This window comes from Talpa europaea (genome assembly GCF_964194135.1).
Source record: "Talpa europaea genome assembly, chromosome: 16".
NCBI lineage: Eukaryota > Metazoa > Chordata > Mammalia > Eulipotyphla > Talpidae > Talpa > Talpa europaea.
This window is the reverse complement of record NC_140084.1, coordinates 41962860-41981437: the sequence shown is the minus strand read 5'-3', so window position 1 is coordinate 41981437 and position 18578 is coordinate 41962860. Positions and strand designations below refer to the sequence as shown.

The window sequence follows — 18578 nt, the reverse complement described above, 5'->3', positions numbered from 1 at the left end:
AGGCAGCACCTCTTCCGGGCTTCAGCCCGTGGTGACTCCCGGACCCCTCTGCTTGTGCCGCTCAGGCTAGCCCACTCCGACCTGGTGCCCTCTGGCCACTGCCTGTCTCCACACCGGCCCAGAGGACCGGTGAGTGTAGGACCCGCGGCCTTGTTTGTCCCTGCTATGTCCCAGCATCATCCAGCCCAGAGCTGGGCACAGGAAGGACACAAATGAATGAGTTCCAAGGAGGCTATCATTGTCCATGTTACTGAGAAGGGTACAGAGTTCTGGGTAGTTTAAGCAATTTTCCTGCCACACAACAAGTGAAAAAAGCAAGAATTTGGTTCTGGGCAGCTTGAGTGCATAGCCTGTGTTTTTATCCAAAGTGCCAAATGCCTAGTGGGCTGAAAACCATCTTTCCACGAGGTTGACATCCTCCTGCTCTTTCCCCCAGACTTGTCCTTTCCTTCCAGAAAGCTTTTTGGAGCTTTGGGGATGGGGGAGAAGAGCAAGCAGGAGAGTGGGGTGGGTAAGTGGAGTGAGAAGGGAGAGGCCGGGCCTGATTTGAAGGAGAGAGCGCCGAATTCTTGAGGGGTTTCTCTAGACCCATAGGGGGCAGCCGGAGTCGGCTGCCGGAGGTGCGGAGGCGGAGAAAGGGTGGGGACCGGCCCCGCGGGGGGCGATGCGGTAGCTGCAGCGGCGGCCGCAGGAGTTTCCCACAATGCAGCGCGGCGCGCTGTCCCCGGTGCTGATGCTCAGCGCTGCCCCGGAGCCTCCGCCGCGCCCGCCTCCCGCCCTCTCCCCGCCGGGCTCGGGCACCCGCCATGGCTCGGCTCGGTCGGGTCCTGCCCCAGAGCCGTCGGGGGGCCTGGGCGCGGCGCTCGACAGCAGCCTGCGAGCCGCCGTGGCATTCAAGGCGGAGGGCCAGCGCTGCTACCGAGAGAAGAAGTTCCGGGAAGCCATCGGCAAGTATCACCGGGCGCTGCTGCAGCTGAAAGCGGCCCAGGGGTCCCGCCCCGGAGGCCTGCCTGCCCCTGCCCCCGGGCCCGCCACCGGCCCGGGACCGGCTCGCCTCAGCGAGGAGCAGCGGCGCCTGGTGGAGAACACGGAGGTGGAATGTTATGACTCTCTCACGGGTACGGGCCGTCGGGGGCGCAGGGGGTGCCTGTGAGAGGGGGTGGGACTGAGGCCGGCCAGGAAGCTTTGCGGGCGGGGGCTGAGGCTTGACGGGGTCAGGACTGGGGTCTATGGGGGCGGGCGACCTCAGAACTTGATCAAGGAGGGGGTTTGGAGGTGGAGGGGACCCCAGGGGTGGAAGGAGCTGGGAATCGGGGGCTTTGGGCCGCCACCGCAAACCGAGGGTGAGAAAAACTTACCCTGGATGAGCCAACCAAGGCCCCACTCTCACCGCGGGGACGGTCCTTAGCGCTCTCCCCTACGGAAACCGCCCAGCCGGTCGCCCGCGGGCTCATTCCGGGTTCTTCGCGCCCTCTAGCGGCGGCGCAGATGGGCTCGGCTCCGATGGGTCCGAAGGTTGGCGGCCCTAGGGACAGGCGGGGGCGGGGGGAGAAGGCGGGAGGAGGAAGCCCCGGAGGCCTGGAGGTGCCGTTTGACCGTGAGATTCCGGCTCCCGCGCCCCCCGCAGCCTGCCTGCTGCAGTCGGAGCTGGTGAACTATGAGCGCGTGCGCGAGTACTGCCTCAAGGTGCTGGAGAAGCAGCAGGGCAACTTCAAGGCCACCTACCGCGCCGGCATTGCCTTCTACCACCTGGGCGACTATGCGCGTGCGCTGCGCTACCTGCAGGAGGCCCGCAGCCGGGAGCCCACAGGTGAGGGACGGGGGGAGCAGGGAAAGGGGCGAGAGCAGAGGAAGCAAGGCCAGGAGGAACAGGGCCCATCTGCTTGGAGGGAGTGCTGGTCCACCCACCCATCGCTTCCCGGCCGCCTACTCAGGACACACCCACCCACCTGCCACTCAGACGTCCCCTCACCTGTGCTTCCTCTGACATTCATAGATCACCTCTCCTCCCTTCATGGACCCACCCTGATGCCGCCCATCCGCCCAACCCCATTTTCATTGACCGACCCCGGTACTCCCCCTTCTCACGCTTACCGATTCATTCACCTGCTTGCTTGCCCACACCTGCCGAGCACTTGCCAGGAGGCAGACTGACCCCCAGGTGGGCAATGTCAGGATACTGGTGGTGCTGGTTGAGGGGTGGGGGGTTGAAAGTGTTGGAGGCTTGTTCCTTGCCCTCTGGGAAGTCATAGTCAGGGTGTATGTGTGTGTGTGTGTGTGCAGACAATATACTCAGTTTCGAATTAAGAGCACAACAGGTGCATGACACAGGGGTGCAGGAGCAGAGGCGAGATTGGCTTTGCTGTAAGTGGTTTGCAGAGAGCAGACGTCTTGCAGATGTCGCTGGAGGATGAGTAGAAGTGTGACAGGAGCCCGCGAGCAGAGGCTTTCCTGGCAGGAGGCATAGCAAAAGCAAGAGCCCGGAGGTGTGAAGTGCCCCCGCTCTGCTTGTTGTGGCTGGGTTTTTGGAGAAGGGCTCTGGCAATACCATGTGTGTGGGGGAGCCGCTGAAGGCTGGGGACAAGGAGGTGTGAGCCGAAGTGGTGCAGCTGTCACCTGCTGTCCCGGGACACCCAGATAATGCCCTGCCCACCTCCCCCGCAGACACCAATGTCCTACGCTACATCCAGCTGACTCAGCTGAAGATGAACCGTTGCAGCCTCCAGAGGGAAGACAGTGGGGCCGGGGCTGGGACTCGGGATGTCATTGGCTGAGGCAACCTAGGGGGACTGTCCCTACCCCCACTCCCTCCAACGTCACCCTGTAACTTCCCCTGACTCATGTTTTCGCTGGTAAAGTACTTGTCACTGGTGACCATAACCTCTTTGTGTGGTGTTCTTGTGGGGGCCAGGGTGGGGACATGGATCTGAGCTTCACCCCCAGACACCAGAGACCTAGGGAGGCCTAGGGAGGGAGCATGGGGTGGGGGGTGCTGACTCACGATGGCACAGGCTCAGGACCTCGGCTGGGGAAAGACACACAGCCAAGCGCAGTAGGGGGCAGGGGTTACCTTTAATGCTTCATTTTGTGCCAAATCCCCCACGATGCCCTGTCCCTGAGTAACCCGGCCCACCCCCACCCCCCAATGCAAGGCGGGCACAGGGCCCCACCCCCTGGGTACAAAGGAATAAATTAAGTGATCCCTCCACCCCTCCCCCAATAAATAGAGTGGGTATCCTGCCCAGGGCCTCCCCTGTCTCGTGGCCTGGTGGGCTGGGGTGGGGCCTGGGACGCTACATTCATGGCTGCCCAGGCGGGCGGTGGGGGTGGGCCTCAGTGGGAGCCATGGACCCCACACAGGGGCACTGTGCTGTCCTGGCTCTGCCCCTCCATGTCCATGTCAAGCAGCGTGGGCTGCACGCTGGGGGGCCCGGGGCTCTCCGGGGTGTCCCGCCTGCTGGGAGGTGAGATGCTGAGTGTCCGACCGAAAGAGACCAGTTTCCAGGGGTCCAGGCGGGGGCGGCTGGCAGCCGGTCGGGGTCTTGGGGCGAAGGTCAGGGTGGTGGGACGGCCAGGGAATTCGGGGGGCCGGCGCCGGGTGGGGAACAGGGCCTGGGGGTCGGGTAGGCGGGGGAAGTCCAGGGGGTCTCGAGGGCCTGGCAAGAGAGAATCAGAAGAGGGTGGGGGGGTGGGGGAGATTCCCGTCAGGACTTGAGGTCAAAGTTGGAATTCCTGACTTCTCTAGAGAAATCTGTTGGTCTTGTTGGGCCCACCGGACGCAGGACGCTGTCTCTGAGTGGGGTGGGGGGACTTGGAGGGGTGACTGCACCTCGCCACACAGGGGAGGGTCAACTCAGACACAGGGTAATGTGAAAGCAGCCCGGGCCCTGCAGCAGGCCCGGAGTGAGCCACGCCAGCAGCCGTCCTCGCCGCTGCCATCGTGTGGGGAGCAGGGCCTGGCTGGAGTGCGCTGGGCGCCAGCAGTGGTATTGCCGTGGCCCTTAATTCCTGACCCCATGCCGTTTCGGGGGTCCTCGCAGAACCCCCAGCAGTGAGGGCCCCTGGACGCCCTTCCTCCCCGAGTTGTCCCCTTGGCATCTAGGGGGTCGCCCCTGGGTTGGGGCGCGGACCTTGTGGGGCAGGGAGAAGGGCCCCCACTCACCCAGGCCGGAGCCCGCGGGTTCCGGCGCCCCGCGCTGCCCCAGCGCCCCATCCGACGGCGTTCGCCGGTGGCCGCGGCTCACGGCGCGCGCGGCGGTGACGCGGGTGGGCGTGAGCGACTGGCGGGGGTCCCTCTTGAAGCTCTCGAGCTCCAGGTCCACCAGGGGGTTGGCGCCGGCCGCGGGGGAGGGCGCGGGCGGGGAGGGCGGCGGGGAGGGCGCGGCGGGCGCGGCCTCGTCGCTGTCGGAGCGCAGCAGCGAGCGCGTGGAGTTGCAGTCGGACGCCGAGGACAGCGACACGAGGGTGGTCGAGGGCGCCAGGCCCGGGCCGGGGGCCGGGTCGTCGCGGCGGCCCGGGGAGCGCCCGGGCGGGCTGAGGCCCCGCGGGAAGCGGCCGGCGCGGGGGAAGAAGAGGCCGTCGAGCCAGCGCCGATGCTCCTCGCCGTCGGGCGCGCGGGCCTCGGCCACGTCGGCTCCCAGCCCCACGGCGCCCAGCAGCGTGGCGCAGCCCAGCAGCGCGAGCTCGCAGCGCCGCCGGCCGTGCCCCGGCCGGGAGGGGGGCGCGGGGGGCGAGGGCGCCCCCGGGGAGGGCTCGCTGGGGAGCGGCACGGTGAGGTAGGACGGGGTGGTGTAGGGGGAGGGGGGCACGCTGTTGCCTCCGTCGGCCTCCGCGAACTCCTCTGCAACGGGGAGAGGCCGCCATCGACTCCGGGACGGCGCCTGGCGCCCTGCCCCGGGGACCTGGTGGCGAGGGCCGGCCCCCAGCGGCCCCTCCAGCGCGGACACCAAGCGTGGTTCTGGAAGCTTCCTACTCCCAAAGCCCCTCAGCCCGGGCAACGAGCCCGCACTGCAGGGAGGGCCTGCTCGCGCCTGACGCCTTCCGCGCCCGAGACCCGGTTCTCTCCCCAGCCCTGGCAGGGGTCATCCCTTGGTCTTGGGTTACAATCCCCCTCAGCCAGGGAAGGGCCCTTCCTCCTCCCTTTGGAAGGCGCCCTCGCCCTCTTACCCATCTCGTTGAGGCTGGCGAAGCCAGGGGCAATGGGGGTGTGTTTGGGGGATTTGCCCAGGTTGGGGGCACTTGATGACCACTGTTTGCTTCCTTCTCCCAGGGCCTTCAGCCTGCAGGGGGCACCAGAGATGGGAGGTTGGCCCTCTGGCACCTGGGCCTGGGGGTGGGGCTCTGGGCACAGCCGGCTCCTCCTGCCCCCCTACCTCTCTTCTCCTCCAGCCCGCTCCTTCTGCAGAGTGGAGCTGGGCCCCCAAGTCCGGCCCTTCTTCTTGCCCCCAACCAGTTCTTCCTTCTTTGGGGGTCCACTACGGCTCCATGTCCCGCTGCCACCACTGCTGCTGCCGCTGCTGCTGCCGCCCCCAGCATCCACGGGAGTCACTGGAACGGGAGAAGCCACTTGGCCCCTGGGTCTTGGAGTCTGTGCCCACTGGGCTCCCAGCTTCACGCTCCCCACCCTGGGTCCACCCTCCACCTAGCACCGAAGGGATCTTGGGTTCCACCTCCACTCACCACCCCCCCCTCCTTGCTGCAGACCCTTCCATAGCCCCCCACTGCTCGCAGGACAAAGTCCCCTCAAGGCTCTTTCCTACTGACTTCCTCTGCCACATCTGTCACTTCTCACAGCCCAGCCCTTCAACCGTCCATTCAGGCCCCCAAGGTTCCTGAGCACCTGCTGTGTGCCAGCCCCGGCACAGGTGCGGAGAAAGGAACAGTGGGCAAAGCGGACAAACGTCCCTGCCCTTGGGCCCTTTGCATTTTAAGGGCTCACAGGTTAGACTCACACTGGGTAAGTGAATTGTGGAGGGTGTTAGAAGGTGGGAAACTGGGGGAAACTGCAAGCAGGCAAAGGGTTTGGGAGTTAGAAAGACCTCAACACTTGAGGAGACTTTGAGCAAAGACTTGAAGGAGGTGAGGGAGTGCGTGGAGCAGGCGCAGGGGGGAGGGGAGGAGCGAGGAGATGGGGCAGGACACGCAGGCAGAGGCTGGGGCCCACGCCGACCTGTTCCCAGGCGGGGCTTTCCTGCCTGCACGCCTGTGCACAGGCTGTTCCCTTCGCCTGGAATTCCGTTCCCTTTCCGCCCCTTCTTGGCCTGGCTGGCTGCTGGCCTTCAAGCCTGGGCTAGTCGGTCGTCTGGAGTCGTCTGCTCCCCCTTTCCTGCTCGCGCGATACTCTGAATGCACGCTCACTCTGGCGGTCACAACTGTAGGGCTGTTCGTCTTTGTGGCCCCCATGGAAGCGCCCTGGCCTGGCACGAAGCAAGCGCGCACACAGAAGCGTGTGGGGCGTGCAGGGCCAGGGTGAAGGATGGGCAGAACAGACTCAGGGTGACCCTGGTACCCTTCGCCTCACCAGGGAACCCCACGGCCGTACCTCTGTCCTGGAGCCCCCCACTGCGGCCAGCTCCCCTGGACGGGCCCCCATCCTGGCCCAGCCCCATTATCTCATTTGTCTCCACCCTCACGGCTGCCCTCTTCCAGTCCGTGTGCCTCACAGCAGCCAGAGGAAAAAGGTAAATTTGATGGCATCATGGCCTTGCCTGCAGAGTGATCTCGGACGGCAAACCTCCTGCTCTCCTTCTCAGTTCACTCTGCTCCTTCCGGGCTGGTAAACACGCGGGCACACACCTTCCCACCTCCCAGCCTCCGCCTCTGCTGTTCCCTGTGCCAGGGACACGCTCTTCCTTCGGATCTTGGCTGGGTTGGCTCCTTCTTACCAAGCCGGTCCCTGCTCAAGCCACAGCTCCTCACACAGCCTCCTTGGTGGGAAGCAGCTGCAGCTCTCGTCCCCTCCCTTGATCTCCTTCACAGCACTTAGCACCCCTGGAGGTATCCTGCTTGTTTCCACTGATGGGGGCGAGGAGGGGACCCTGCCTGTCTCGCTGGCTGTTCTTCCGACTGGGCGCCAGGTGTGTACTCAGAGAAGTTTGCTGACTGAGTGCTGGGCCTTGGGCAAATACTCACGGCGAATGGCCCTGAGCCGGGGGATGATGCTGGGGCTTGCAGGTGGGCTGGCCCCATCCGATCCTTTCCGCTTGTCCAGAGTTGGAGAGGCCTGGACTGTGATCTTATGCTCGAAGCCTGCAGAAAAGAGACTTTCCTAAGCAGATGGTTGCATGGGTATCCACAGAGAGAGGCCCTTTGTAGAAGGAACAGTAGACTGGGAAATCCATCTGTTTGCCTGATTCAGGGGGCCTGTGGACCTCAATGGGAAATCTCTTGCAAATGCACATTTAGCAGCTTTAGGGGTGAGGTGCAGCAGTTCGATGGTGGGGTACTGAGCCTTCCAGGGACCTTGAGGCCCACTCACATTTAAGAGCTTCTGGCTAGCTGGTAGTGGATCTGGGCCTGAGGGTCCAACAGGCATTAACCTGGCCTGGTGTGTGCCCCAAGGAACTGGAGAGCCACCTTTGTTTATTTGGTTGTGAAAAATTTTAGTTTACCTGCTAGAACAGAAACTCCATTCAGTTACTGGAAACATTTAAGCTGATTTGGAATACCTTGGGCAGGTGAATCTACCTTTTCAACTGTAAATGTTATGAAATCTAAACACAGGTCAAGCATTTTTGATGAAAAGTGTGTGCCCACATGGAGATGTGCCATAAATATAAGATCACATGCTGCGTTCCAAAGATTTGAGGGTAGTAATTCCATGGGTAATCCTAACACTTTGGTCAGACTGGGCTAAATAAAATATACTATGAAAATTCCTTCCACCTGACGTACTCCCTTTTTTTAAGAAAAGATTTATTTATTTATGCATGCAAAAACTGGGGTACAGCCAGAGAGGATTCACCAGAGACAGAGCGGGGAGCAGAACAGGCAGACTGACTGAAACACGCTGCTGAGGGGAGCCGCGGGAGAGGCAGGAGAGGTCTGCGCGCCAGGTGGGTAGCCCCTGGCCGGCCGGGTATAGAATCAATGCTGCAGTGGCTGCGCACAGTCCACAGTGCTGTGCTTGACCCTGCGCCACCAGGGAGGCCCTGCTTCATTCCCTTTTGAATGTGGCTGTTAGATCTTTGGGTTCCCTTTGCCAGTTCTCTTCTGAGCACTGCTCTGTGGCTTGTAACGTGCCAAAGAGGCGGCCAGGCCTTACCTGGTAAACAGTCTTTGCAAAAAACAGACCAAAAAAATCAAACTTGGACTGGAACTGGATTAAACCTTGAGATGCAGCCATTAGGTTAATCCCCGTGAAACTTCTGTTTTTGTAGGCCAAAAATGGCCACACATGAGCAAAGACCTCTAGCCAAATTATAATTTACAGGAAATTCAGGGGATAAAGGGACATGTTAAGTGATACCAGGGGATGCAAGTTACCAGAGCCAAGCTGCAGCAAACCCTAAAGGGTAAGAGCGGCAGATCCTCCACAAGATTTGGGGGAGAGGGGGTCAGTTGTGGGGAGCAGATTAAAAGATGTTAAAAATAGCTGGGAGACAAAACCATAAAGAAAAGATCGAAAGTCAAGATAGGGCCCTTCCTGGTGGCCCAAGGGGTTAAGTGTCAGCACTATGAAGCTACCCACATGGCGCAGCAGACCTCTCCTGCCTCACCCGCTGCTCCCCTCAGCAGTGGATTTCAGTGGATCCTCCTGTTCTGCTCCCCACTCTGTCTCTGGTGAATCCTCTCACACGCCCACCCCCACCCCCACCCCCTCTGGGCTACATCTCAGCTCTTGTGTGCATAAAAAAATAAATAAATCTTTTTTTAAAAAAAGTAAAGTCAAGATAGAGGTAGCAGGGGACTGTTTAGGGTCCCTGTGGGGGGCTTCTAGGGGGCTATAAGGTCTGTTTTCATGGGGTGATTATAGTAAAAACCCACTAAGCGGTGTGGGTTTTGGTCAACGTTCATATACGTGGGCTATATTTAGCAATAAAAGTGTTTAAGATATAAAAGGCGGAGATGAACCCTGGGTTGGGGTGCCCCCTCCCGGTGCTCAGGGGGTTAGCGAGGGGCGTGGTACCCGAGGGCAGGCTGATGTGGCTGCCGCCTTCCCGCAGCCTGAGCAGGCGGCTGCGCTTGAAGTTGCCCTTGCGTTTGCGGACCCTGGGCTTCTCCTGGCTCAGCTGGCACATGAGCAGGTGCAGCTCGCGCTCCACAATGTCCATCTCGCGCTCGGCCAGCTCCTGCTCCCGCCGCCGCAGCTGCTCCTCCTGGAAGCGCTGCTCCTGCGCGGCCCGCAGCAGCTCCTCCTCCCGGCTGCGGAGCTCCTGCGGGCAGGGGGACGCTGGGGAGAGGCTTGGCTACTCTCCCCAGGGGTCTGGCTGGGGCCACGATCCGCTAGCCAGGTTGGGGGCCTGGGCAGGGGGCCGTTAGCCCAAAGAAAGGGGGGGTATATTTCTTTTTCTCTTTGATTCTTTTCTGCAATTGGGAAAACTTCAAACAATCCACAAAAGCAGAGAGAATATCACACACCCATCTAGCCGCCACCCAAGCGCCACAATCATCTATACTTTGCAGATCTTTTTCTTCACATATCCCCTTCCCTCCTGGCCGCCTCTCTTCCTCTCGTTTTGCTGCAGTGTCTTAAAGCCAAGCCCACACATCAGGCTCGTCACTGTGGGTCTCAGGGCAGGGTGGGTCTTCCTGACCCACCAGCACGAAACCGCCTATTCTCAATATGCAAAGCAAGGGCCCTTGGCCCACAGGGACCCCGAAGTGAGCACAGGGACAGGGGATCCGCCCCACCCAAGGCATCTTGCTTTGACCCTCCCGCCCCACCCCTGCCTTCACCTTCTCCTTGGTCCGGAGGTCATCGAACATGTGCTGGATCTCCAGCTTCCAGTCCTCCTGCAGCGAGTGGAAGGACTCCAGCGGCATCTGGAACAGGGCTGACTGTTCGATGACTTCAAGTTGCTTCAAGATGCTGCCGAAATCTGGCCTCCCGTGGGGGTCTGGGTCCCAGCATTCTGGGGTGGGGGCAGGGGGACAGCAGTGGGAGTGGAGAGGTCAGTGTCTTGCTCTGCTCCGTGCAAGGCAGGTCTTTAAGGCACTGTGGACAAACTACTTCCATGGAGCCAAAGGGAAGGGATTCAAGGTCAAATTCCAGACATTTGTCGGTGAAACTCGGGAGAGGCGCCTGGACACCTGTTCCCTGACAGGAGGTGAATCAGGCATCAGGGAGGGATCCCAGGGTGATCTAGCAGATTGCTCTCAAGAGCTGTGAGCCAGCTAGGAAAAGGGTCTGGGGGCAGCTCTGGGGGAGACTGTTCATGGCCCAGTGGTTTCAGCCCCTTCTCCCTCACTCCTGGGCCCACCGGAAGGGATGGTGTGAAGGGGGGTAAAGTCTGGGCCCCAGGGTCCCTGCCACCCAAGCTGAGCCTACCCACTCCACGGGGCCCCGGCTCACCCTCCAGTAGGCGGGCAAAGGGCTCGGGACAAGTGGAGGGGATGGGCAGCGTCAGCTTGTTCATAGCCACGCCATATGCCACGGCCAAGGCGTCGATTTCACGGTAGGGGACCTCCCCCGTCAGCAGCTCCCAGAGCAACACTCCAAAGCTGCAGGTGGGGGAGAGGCAGGGTTGAGGCTGCAGCCCACTCCAACCCTCTCCGATACCCCAAGCCCTACTCCTGCCCGCGGTGGGCCTCCCTCACCCAGCAGCCAACCTGGCTGAGGAGGCCACAAGAACCTGATTTGCTTCCGTCGGCCCCATCTCAAACAGATGCGGTGGTTGGCTCTCTGACACGCTGCCTCTGCTCTGCTCTCTTCCCTCACCCCTGCCTGAGCCCTCCGTGCGGATCCACCCTTCTTAGCTCTGCCCTGTGGTGACCCCTGCAGCCTCCCTCTAACACGCTCAGGCTCTGTGCGCAGACACCGGCTTTACCTCGCAGCTACACGGAACAGCTGAACAAGCCCTACTCCTAACCTCCGGCCTTTGCACATGCTGTTCCCTTTGGCAAGATCCCTCTAGACTTCGCGGAATTGTCCTTAAGTGATACCTCAGGCGCCCCCTCTGCAGCTAGAAAGCCTTCCTTGATTCCATAAGCTCCAAAGCTGGTGATGGGGCCTTCCTCTATGTCCCCATAGGACCTTCGCCACTAACCTCTAGAATCAAGTTAACATCATTTAACAAGTATAAAGCCTTACTCCAGGCCGGCATGTGCCTGGCACTCAGTCACCCTCCCAACAGCCTGGTAAGGCACGATGACTGGCATCACCCTCCCATTTTATGGGATGAGTAGGTGCCAGCTCAGAGAGGTTGAGCTGTCTGCCTGCGGTCACACAGCTAGTGGATGGAGGCGTCGGCCACCACAGTGCCCTGAACGCTGCCCCACGCCCACACACGCATCGTGGTGCTGCTATCACTTGCGTGTCCATCGTCTCTAGAAAACTGTGCTCCTTCTGGATCCAACCACTATTTTGTACCTAACATGTAGTAGGGCCGTTCCCCCTCCATGCACGCGTGTCAGGCACCAGAACAAGACACACACAACCTGCCCTGCCTCCCCCGTCTCGGCACCAAGAGCTCGAGCCGGCCTGCTTGAAACAGCACCCTCCTCTGCAGCCGAGCGTGCCCATCTGACAGTGGTCCCGGCCAGCGGGATGTGGGAGACGTGTGGCGTGCAGCTAACTTAAGTATCCTTGAAGGGGTGGCTGCCCTTCCTTCTTTTCTCCTTCCTACTGGTGAGAATGCGGACACAAAAGCTGGAGCTCAAGCAGCCATTTTGGACCATGAAGTGAACTTGGGAATGGAGGAACAGGTGGCGGAAACAGAGGCTTGTGACTGGAAGGTGGCAGGACCCCTCGCCTCTCCCCAGCCTGGAGACCTGTGGGCATGTCTGGACAGTAACGACTGGCCAGTGCTACTGATATCTGGGGGGCATCTCCTGAAAAGGAGAAGACAGCAGCACCCTGGAAGAGTTATCTTCCCGAGATCCAGGACACCCCTGCTAAGGAACCCTGATGCAGGAACCCCCATGTCCCTAATGCTGGGGGCACCGGATCAATCCTGGGCTTTACATGGGAGCAAAAACTTGAGTCTTGTTTCCATACGGGCTTTCTGTTTCTTGCTGCTGAAATTTAGCATTTAGTTCACTCAGCGACATGAACACCTGACAGGAACCAGTCTGGACTTTGAGCCAAGGGCCTGTGCTGCTCTAGTTGCCCCTTCCTGTCTGATCTGTGCATCCCTAAGCCATGACTGGCTGCTGCTCCACCGGGAGCCTCAGCTAGGGACTGCCCTGGGTTTGCTTGCCACCCTTTTGCCTCTAACCCCACCCCTTAGAAAAAGGAAGTTTCTGCTGTCACACCAAGTCTTGTGGGTGATCAACACCTCAGCCCTGACTGCCCTCACCCCTATTACCCAGTCCCCCGCCTCCAGCCCAGGGAGCCTTTGCAACCCTCTGTCAGATCCTGTCATTCAGAAACGGCCCTCCAGCCAGTTAGCCAGAAATCAGGAGTCAGTGACTCCCAGTGCTGCCCTCCGGCGCTTTCCCCACAGCACACCATTCCTAGCACCTTCCTCCTTGCCTGCTTCTCCTGACAGCGCCTCACAGCTGTTTCCGGAAGACACCAAGCTCGTTCTCACATCAGCACCACCTTTGTGGGAGCTGTTCTTCTGCCTGAGATGCTCCCCTCTACCCCAAGCCCTACATGGCCGGCTGCTTCTCGGCATTCAGAACCTAGCTCAAGTGTCACTTCTCAGCAAAGCTCTCCCCAAAGTCATCCAGCGGCCCTTGGGGTGCTTTTCATTTAACTTCCTAGCACTTAACACTAATTTTTTGTTTCTGGAGGATTACTTGATCATCTTTTAAGAATTACCTTGTGGTTTTAACTTAAAACAGCTCTTTTCAGTTTCTTATAAATGTATTTATTTGTTTACTATCTCTGCAGACAAGAAACATGTCTGTTTCTATCCACTGCTGTATCCCTAGCATCCAGTGCAGATGGCTGGCTGGCTGGCTGGCTGGATGGGTGGTTTTCGCCAAAGACCTCAATTTCCTGTTTGACAAGTAGGGGCGGGGGACTGGATGGTGTCTGGGGGCCTTTAGGGCTAGCATCCTGTTCCCCATTTTGGGGTGTTTTACTCTAAGTGAGGTTGTCCTCAGCTGCCATGTCTGCTAGTGGAGCACACACCCACTGTGGTGTTGTCAACAGGCCCTTTTGCTAGGCCCAGATCCTGGTTTCAGTGGGAGACTGTTCCTCCCACTCTACCCCGGCCCCCATCTTCCCCACCCTGCCCCAATTTCTAGGAGGCCTCCCAGGCCCCCCATCTGCACCTCCAGACGTCGCTGCTTTTGGAGAAGAGGGAGAGACGGATAACCTCCGGGGCCATCCAGGCGTAAGTCCCCGCTGCGCTCATTTTGGTGGTCTTGTGCCACTCTCGAGCGAGGCCGAAGTCTGTGATCTTGAGCACCGTGTCTGTGAGGTTGTGGTTCTCGATGGCCTCCAGAATAAGGACTGTGGGTGGAAGAAAGGAGGTCACCCTAGCCTGTGGGCTGCATACCCTGCTTATGCAGAACCTCTTATTCTCTTGCCTAACCTCACCTGAGGCCCCTTTCCAACCTGGGATACCTGTGAGCCCTTCCCCGAGGGCCTGATCCCTGCCCCAGATTGCAGGAGCACTCCCTAGCCCCCTCCCTCCTGACTCCAGTCTGGGCACTGGAGCTCAGGAAAGGCAGTGGTCCAGGCCTGCCCAACCGCCCCGAAGGCATGAGCAGTCCATAAGCAGAAGGGATGAAGGTGGTTTTCCTCCCACCTTTGACCCCCCGCCCCATGGTAGACTGTGCCCACAGCCCCAATTCTGCTTCTTTCTGTGTCACCCTCTCTGCTGTGTGACTGCGCAGCCTTCTCTAGTAAAGAGGCAGGGCACATCCCCCTTCACCCCCCCCCCCGCCGTGCCCATTTGCTTCTGGGTTAGCCATGTGAACTCTGTAGCCAGCAGAATCAGGCAGAAGCGACAGAGAGCCAATTCCAAGCCTGGGCCTCAAGTGGCCTCTCGTGTTCACATGCCCTCCTGTACATCTGCCATCACCACAAGAACGTGCCTCGGCTAACCTGCTAGCCCAAGGAAGGCAAGAGAGACCTGGCGCAAAGCTCTCTGGCTGAGCCCAGCCCAAACTGCTGTGCCCTTGCCCTGGCCTGCGAACGTGTGAGCAAGTGATAGATATCTGTTGCCTCAAGACAACAAGTAGTTTTAGTGATAGTTTGTCACATCGCATCTCTGTGTCAAAATCTGACGGATGCAGCCACATGTGTGATGGACAGCTCCATTCACCTGCTGCCCGGGTCATCGCCAACAACGACAATCATGGACAGTGCTTCTCAGCAGTCTACTGGACCCCAGGCGCAATGCTCAGCCTTTACACGAATTCACTAGCATGCAACCCATTTTACTGACCAGCAAACTAAGGTTCAGGAAAAGAGGAAGTCACTTGGCCAAGATTACACAGCTAGAAAGCGGGGCAAAGACTTGAACTAGTTAAATAATCAGAACCCGAGCTCTTAACTGCTATATTTAGCTGCTATGATATTTTACTACTTTCTTTTTTTTTCTTAAGATTTATGTATCTATGCATATAAGAGCTGGGGTGCAGGCCAGAGGTGCGGGGGGGAGAGAGGATTCACCGGACAGAGTGGGGAAGAAAAGGCAGATTGACTGAAATACACTGCTGAGGGGAGCAGCGGGCGAGTCAGGAGAGGTCTGCTGCGCCATGTGGGTAGCTCCTTGGCTGGGGATCGAACTCGTGCTGCAGAGGCTGTGGATAGTGTCACAGTGCTGCGATTTAACCCCTTGTGCCACCAGGAAGGCCCCTTACTACTTTCTAACAGAGGCTTTCACTGTCCTATCTGGGTTTGAATCCCAGCTCTGCCACTTACTAGCTACATAAACATCAATGAACTTAATCTTTTTTTTTTTTTTTGAAACTTAGTTAATCTTAACACTAACATTTCTCCATTGTTAGATCGGAGGGCAATAGTATTTACCTTACAGGAATGCAGTAAATATTTATTACCTGGAGTAACAATAGGACCTTTGAAAGCCCTGATATTATTAGTGTGTGGTGTCACCATAACTGTTCCTTCTCTCTTCACCTTTATCTTTGACCATTTCTGGCTACTTCTCCGGTTGGTGTAATAAGGTAATTCTACCATCATGCCCATTTGGCAAACAAACAAACTGAGAGTTAGAGAGATTGCTGCATTGCCCGGCCCACACAGTTGGTAATCTTGTCCATTCTTTAGAACCTGACCCCAATGCCCCCTGCTCCTAGAAGCCTCCTGAGACTTCTCCCTATGACTCTACCTCTCTAGTTGTACAGTGACACTGTAATAGAGGACACACACACCACCCATATAATCACACTTGCATCAGCTCCCTTTAAAATATCTCTCTGATCATGTCTGCTCTGCTTAAAAACCCATAGTGACTTCTATTACGTTGAACACCCAAAATCCTCACTGTGACCTGGTCGCTGCCTACCTTTTTGAGCTCATCCACTTCCACTTCTGCCTCATTCTTGCTGTTCTAACCCCTCTGGTCACCTTGTTTCTCCAACAAGTCATACTTCTTCCACAGCAGGATCTTTGCTCAGGACTTGCAAGACTTGATCTCTGCTTTAAAGTTGCCTTCTCTGGTCATCTGTCCTAAAGAGCTCCCCCCGCCTCGTTGTTAATCTGCCTCATTTCTTTCAGAGTCCCTGATAATGAATTTGTATACTACCCTCCCTTCCTAAATACCAATCAATCATCTATTTCTGTTTCCTGGACTATAATTTCCTTAAGGGGAGACACTTGCCTTGTTCACTTCTGTAATCCCAGAGCCTAGGACACTGCCTAGTAGACAATGATGCTTAAGAATTGTTGGTTGAATGACCCAATGGATAAGTGATATCAGATGAGGAGTCCCACAGGGAGGGCGGAGCGGGGGAAGCTGAGGGGAGGCTGGTGTGCTCTGCTTCAGTCCTGGCCTAAGGAGCTGACCAACCAACACTTTGCCCAGGTGGCTTTGGCTACAGAAAAACCTAACCCTACCTGCAGGCTGTAAAGCAGCAGGGGTGAGGAAGGGCTGGGAAAGGGCCCTAGTGTTCGGAGCGCGCTGCAGTGCTGCTTGCATTCTGCCAGCATTTCAAGGGAGCTAGCGCATGAGGATCAGCGAGAGCAGGGGCCATCTGTGTTTGTCTCGCTAACTCCCCAGCCCTGGCACAGGGCTTGGTGCACCATGGGGGCTTAGTAGCTATCTAAGGGTACAAATACCAAGGAAGACTCATCCCCTTGCTTGGGGACTTGCAGTTGGGGGTATACAGCAACAAACATAAAAGTAGCGGAGTGGATCCAAACCAATTTCAAGGTGTAGAATTGACAGGAAGGAGGCTGGGAACATACAGATCTCTTTCACTATTGATGGAGAGGTAGGACTTTCCCCCTGCTGTCTCCTTAAGGGTGGGGCTCAAGGTCAGGCCCTCTGGAAATATCTGGCTACTGGATGAAATCTCTTATCTTGTGTGAAGCACACGAGGTAGAAGAGGAGAAACCATGGCTGTCTTGCTTTCTGTGGGATCCTACTTAATAGGCGCTCAGCGGGTATTTGCTGACATCAAGAGAAGAAGTTCCTTGATGTAGATGTGGGTCCTGGAGAACCTTCCCTTCCACTTGGCCCTGGTCCTTATTCAACCAACCAATCAACTTTCAAGAGTCTGTGATAGGCCAGGGAGGAGGAAGCTTTTATGTAAGCTACATCCCATTCCTTTCCTTCACCATTTCCAGCTTGCCTGGGCCAGCTGGGGCAGAGACCTAGGAGGACTCCAGGAAGAGGTTCTCAAATGGGGGCAATTCTGTCCCCAGGGGATATGTGGCAATGTCAAGCGACATTTTTGGTTGTCATATCTGGAGCTGAAGGGTGAAGAAAGCTCGGCGCATCTCGTGGGTGAAGGCAAGAGAAGCTGCTCAGCCATCTAGGACGCACAGGATGGACAGACAGACAACTACAGTGCCGAGGGTGGGAAGCCCTGCCTCCAGGCTGGGTCTTTCTGTCCCTGCCTGGTGGACACTGCCACCGTGGCTTGACAGTGGGCAGCTATGAGGGCAGACACTGTATCTGTCCTGTATCTGTCCTGTTCAGACAGGGAAACCAAGGCCTGTCCCCATGTCCCTGGTATATATTTATCGAGCTACTGTCACTCTAGCTGAGAAGCAGAACCACCGCCTGAACCTCTCTGTCCACCTGGCACGAAGGCATAATGCCCTTGCCGTGTTTTCTGGTGTCCTCATTTCCCACCCCATGGCCTTATAAGGTTCTGTGGAAGCAAGTTTCAGAGAACATCACTTACTGTTGATGGACTTGAGGTCCCGGTGGATGATGGGCACAGGGGCATCGTTGTGCAGGTAGTTCATGCCCCGCGCCACCTGCACAGCCCAGTTGACCAGCACGTGAGGGGGCACCCGCCGACCGGCCAGCACCCTGCTCAGTGCACCCCCTCTGGCATACTCCATCACCAGGCAGAGGTGAGGGGGGCTGAGGCAGGCGCCCCTGAGGGCAATGATGTTGGGATGCTGCAGGGCTCCAAAGAGTCGGGCCTCCTGGCGCACCTGTTCTGCTGTCACCGCCGGGTCCCGCTCAGGGTCCAGCCGGGCGGCCTTCACGGCCACCTCCTCGCCACGCCACAGGGCCCGATAGACCTTGCCAAAGCCCCCTACCCCGATGATCTCCTCTAGCTGCAGCTCATGGAAGGGGATCTCCTGGGGCAGCTGGAGGCCCTCGGGCGCGGCAGGGGCGCCGGGGGCCACGTAGTTGCTGGGGAAGACGCCCACTCGGCCGCTGGGAAGCTGCCCCGTCCACCAGCCCTCATCGCCCGACACGGCACAGTCCTGGGAAAGCACCTGGACGCGGTCGCCCCTCCGCAGGGTCAGCTCCTCGTCACCCGCCGCCTCATAGTCAAACACCGCGGTCCAGACGGGCCCCGCGGGGGTCGTGCCCCACTCCTTGGCCGCCCCCCCCTCCTCCTCCTCCATGGGGGAGGGGCCGGGGGCTGCGGGAGGCCGCTTCACACAGGCTGCCCGCGGGGTGCAGAGGGCGGGCCCCGGCGGCCAGGATGGGGAGCAGTCTCTGCAGGTTTCAGGGGGCTCCTGGGGGCCATGGCTAAGGGGCCCTCCGCAGGAGCAAGGAGAAGCCTTGAAAAGGGCAGGGTCGTCCCTTCTGATTCCGCTGTCAAGGAGGGGCGGGGTGGGGGTAGGGCGGCGGGTTCACCTGTCTCCCCCAAATAACAGGATGCTAAGAGGGGCTGGCCGTGGGGGTCCCGAATTCCTGCCGGGGCCAGCCGGTGGGGGACGCGGGCGAGGGAAGCAGGCAGCCCCCTTCCCTGCGCCTCTCACCCCGCGCAGCTCCACCGGCGGCCCCCGGCTCCGCATCCCGGGCCACGACCGCCGGGCGGGGCGGGGGTGGCAGGGCCCCGGGGGCGGCCGCCCCGGGACGGGG

At 58.9% G+C, this 18578-nt stretch overlaps 2 protein-coding genes across 2 annotated transcripts; one reads left to right on the top strand and one right to left on the bottom strand.

Moving 5' to 3' along the window:
* The first annotated feature begins 537 nt into the window (after window positions 1–537).
* On the top strand, window positions 538–3046 carry TTC9B (tetratricopeptide repeat domain 9B). The gene is made up of 3 exons (XM_084257439.1): window positions 538–1118; window positions 1628–1810; window positions 2665–3046. The coding sequence occupies exons 1-3, from the start codon at window positions 704–706 to the stop codon at window positions 2772–2774; spliced, it is 708 nt and encodes a 235-aa protein (XP_084113565.1). The 5' UTR covers window positions 538–703; the 3' UTR covers window positions 2775–3046.
* Window positions 3047–3333: 287 nt separating this feature from the next.
* MAP3K10 (mitogen-activated protein kinase kinase kinase 10) lies at window positions 3334–18115 on the bottom strand (the record flags this gene model as incomplete). The annotated part of the gene is made up of 10 exons (XM_084257421.1): window positions 3334–3656; window positions 4163–4840; window positions 5167–5279; window positions 5373–5547; window positions 7132–7248; window positions 9128–9374; window positions 9898–10073; window positions 10514–10662; window positions 13384–13564; window positions 17434–18115. 10 exons carry the CDS (start codon window positions 18113–18115, stop codon window positions 3334–3336), a joined length of 2841 nt encoding a protein of 946 aa, XP_084113547.1.
* Between the last annotated feature and the right edge of the window lie 463 nt (window positions 18116–18578).

What these genes read in the sequence shown, in the direction of transcription:
- TTC9B (XM_084257439.1), top strand. Translation starts at nt 704, where the DNA reads ATGCAGCGCGGCGCGCTGTCCCCGGTGCTGATGCTCAGCGCTGCCCCG. An exon ending in ATGTTATGACTCTCTCACGG is followed by an intron (nt 1,119 to 1,627) that starts GTACGGGCCGTC and finishes CGCCCCCCGCAG; the next exon opens with CCTGCCTGCTGCAGTCGGAG. An exon ending in CCGCAGCCGGGAGCCCACAG is followed by an intron (nt 1,811 to 2,664) that starts GTGAGGGACGGG and finishes CCTCCCCCGCAG; the next exon opens with ACACCAATGTCCTACGCTAC.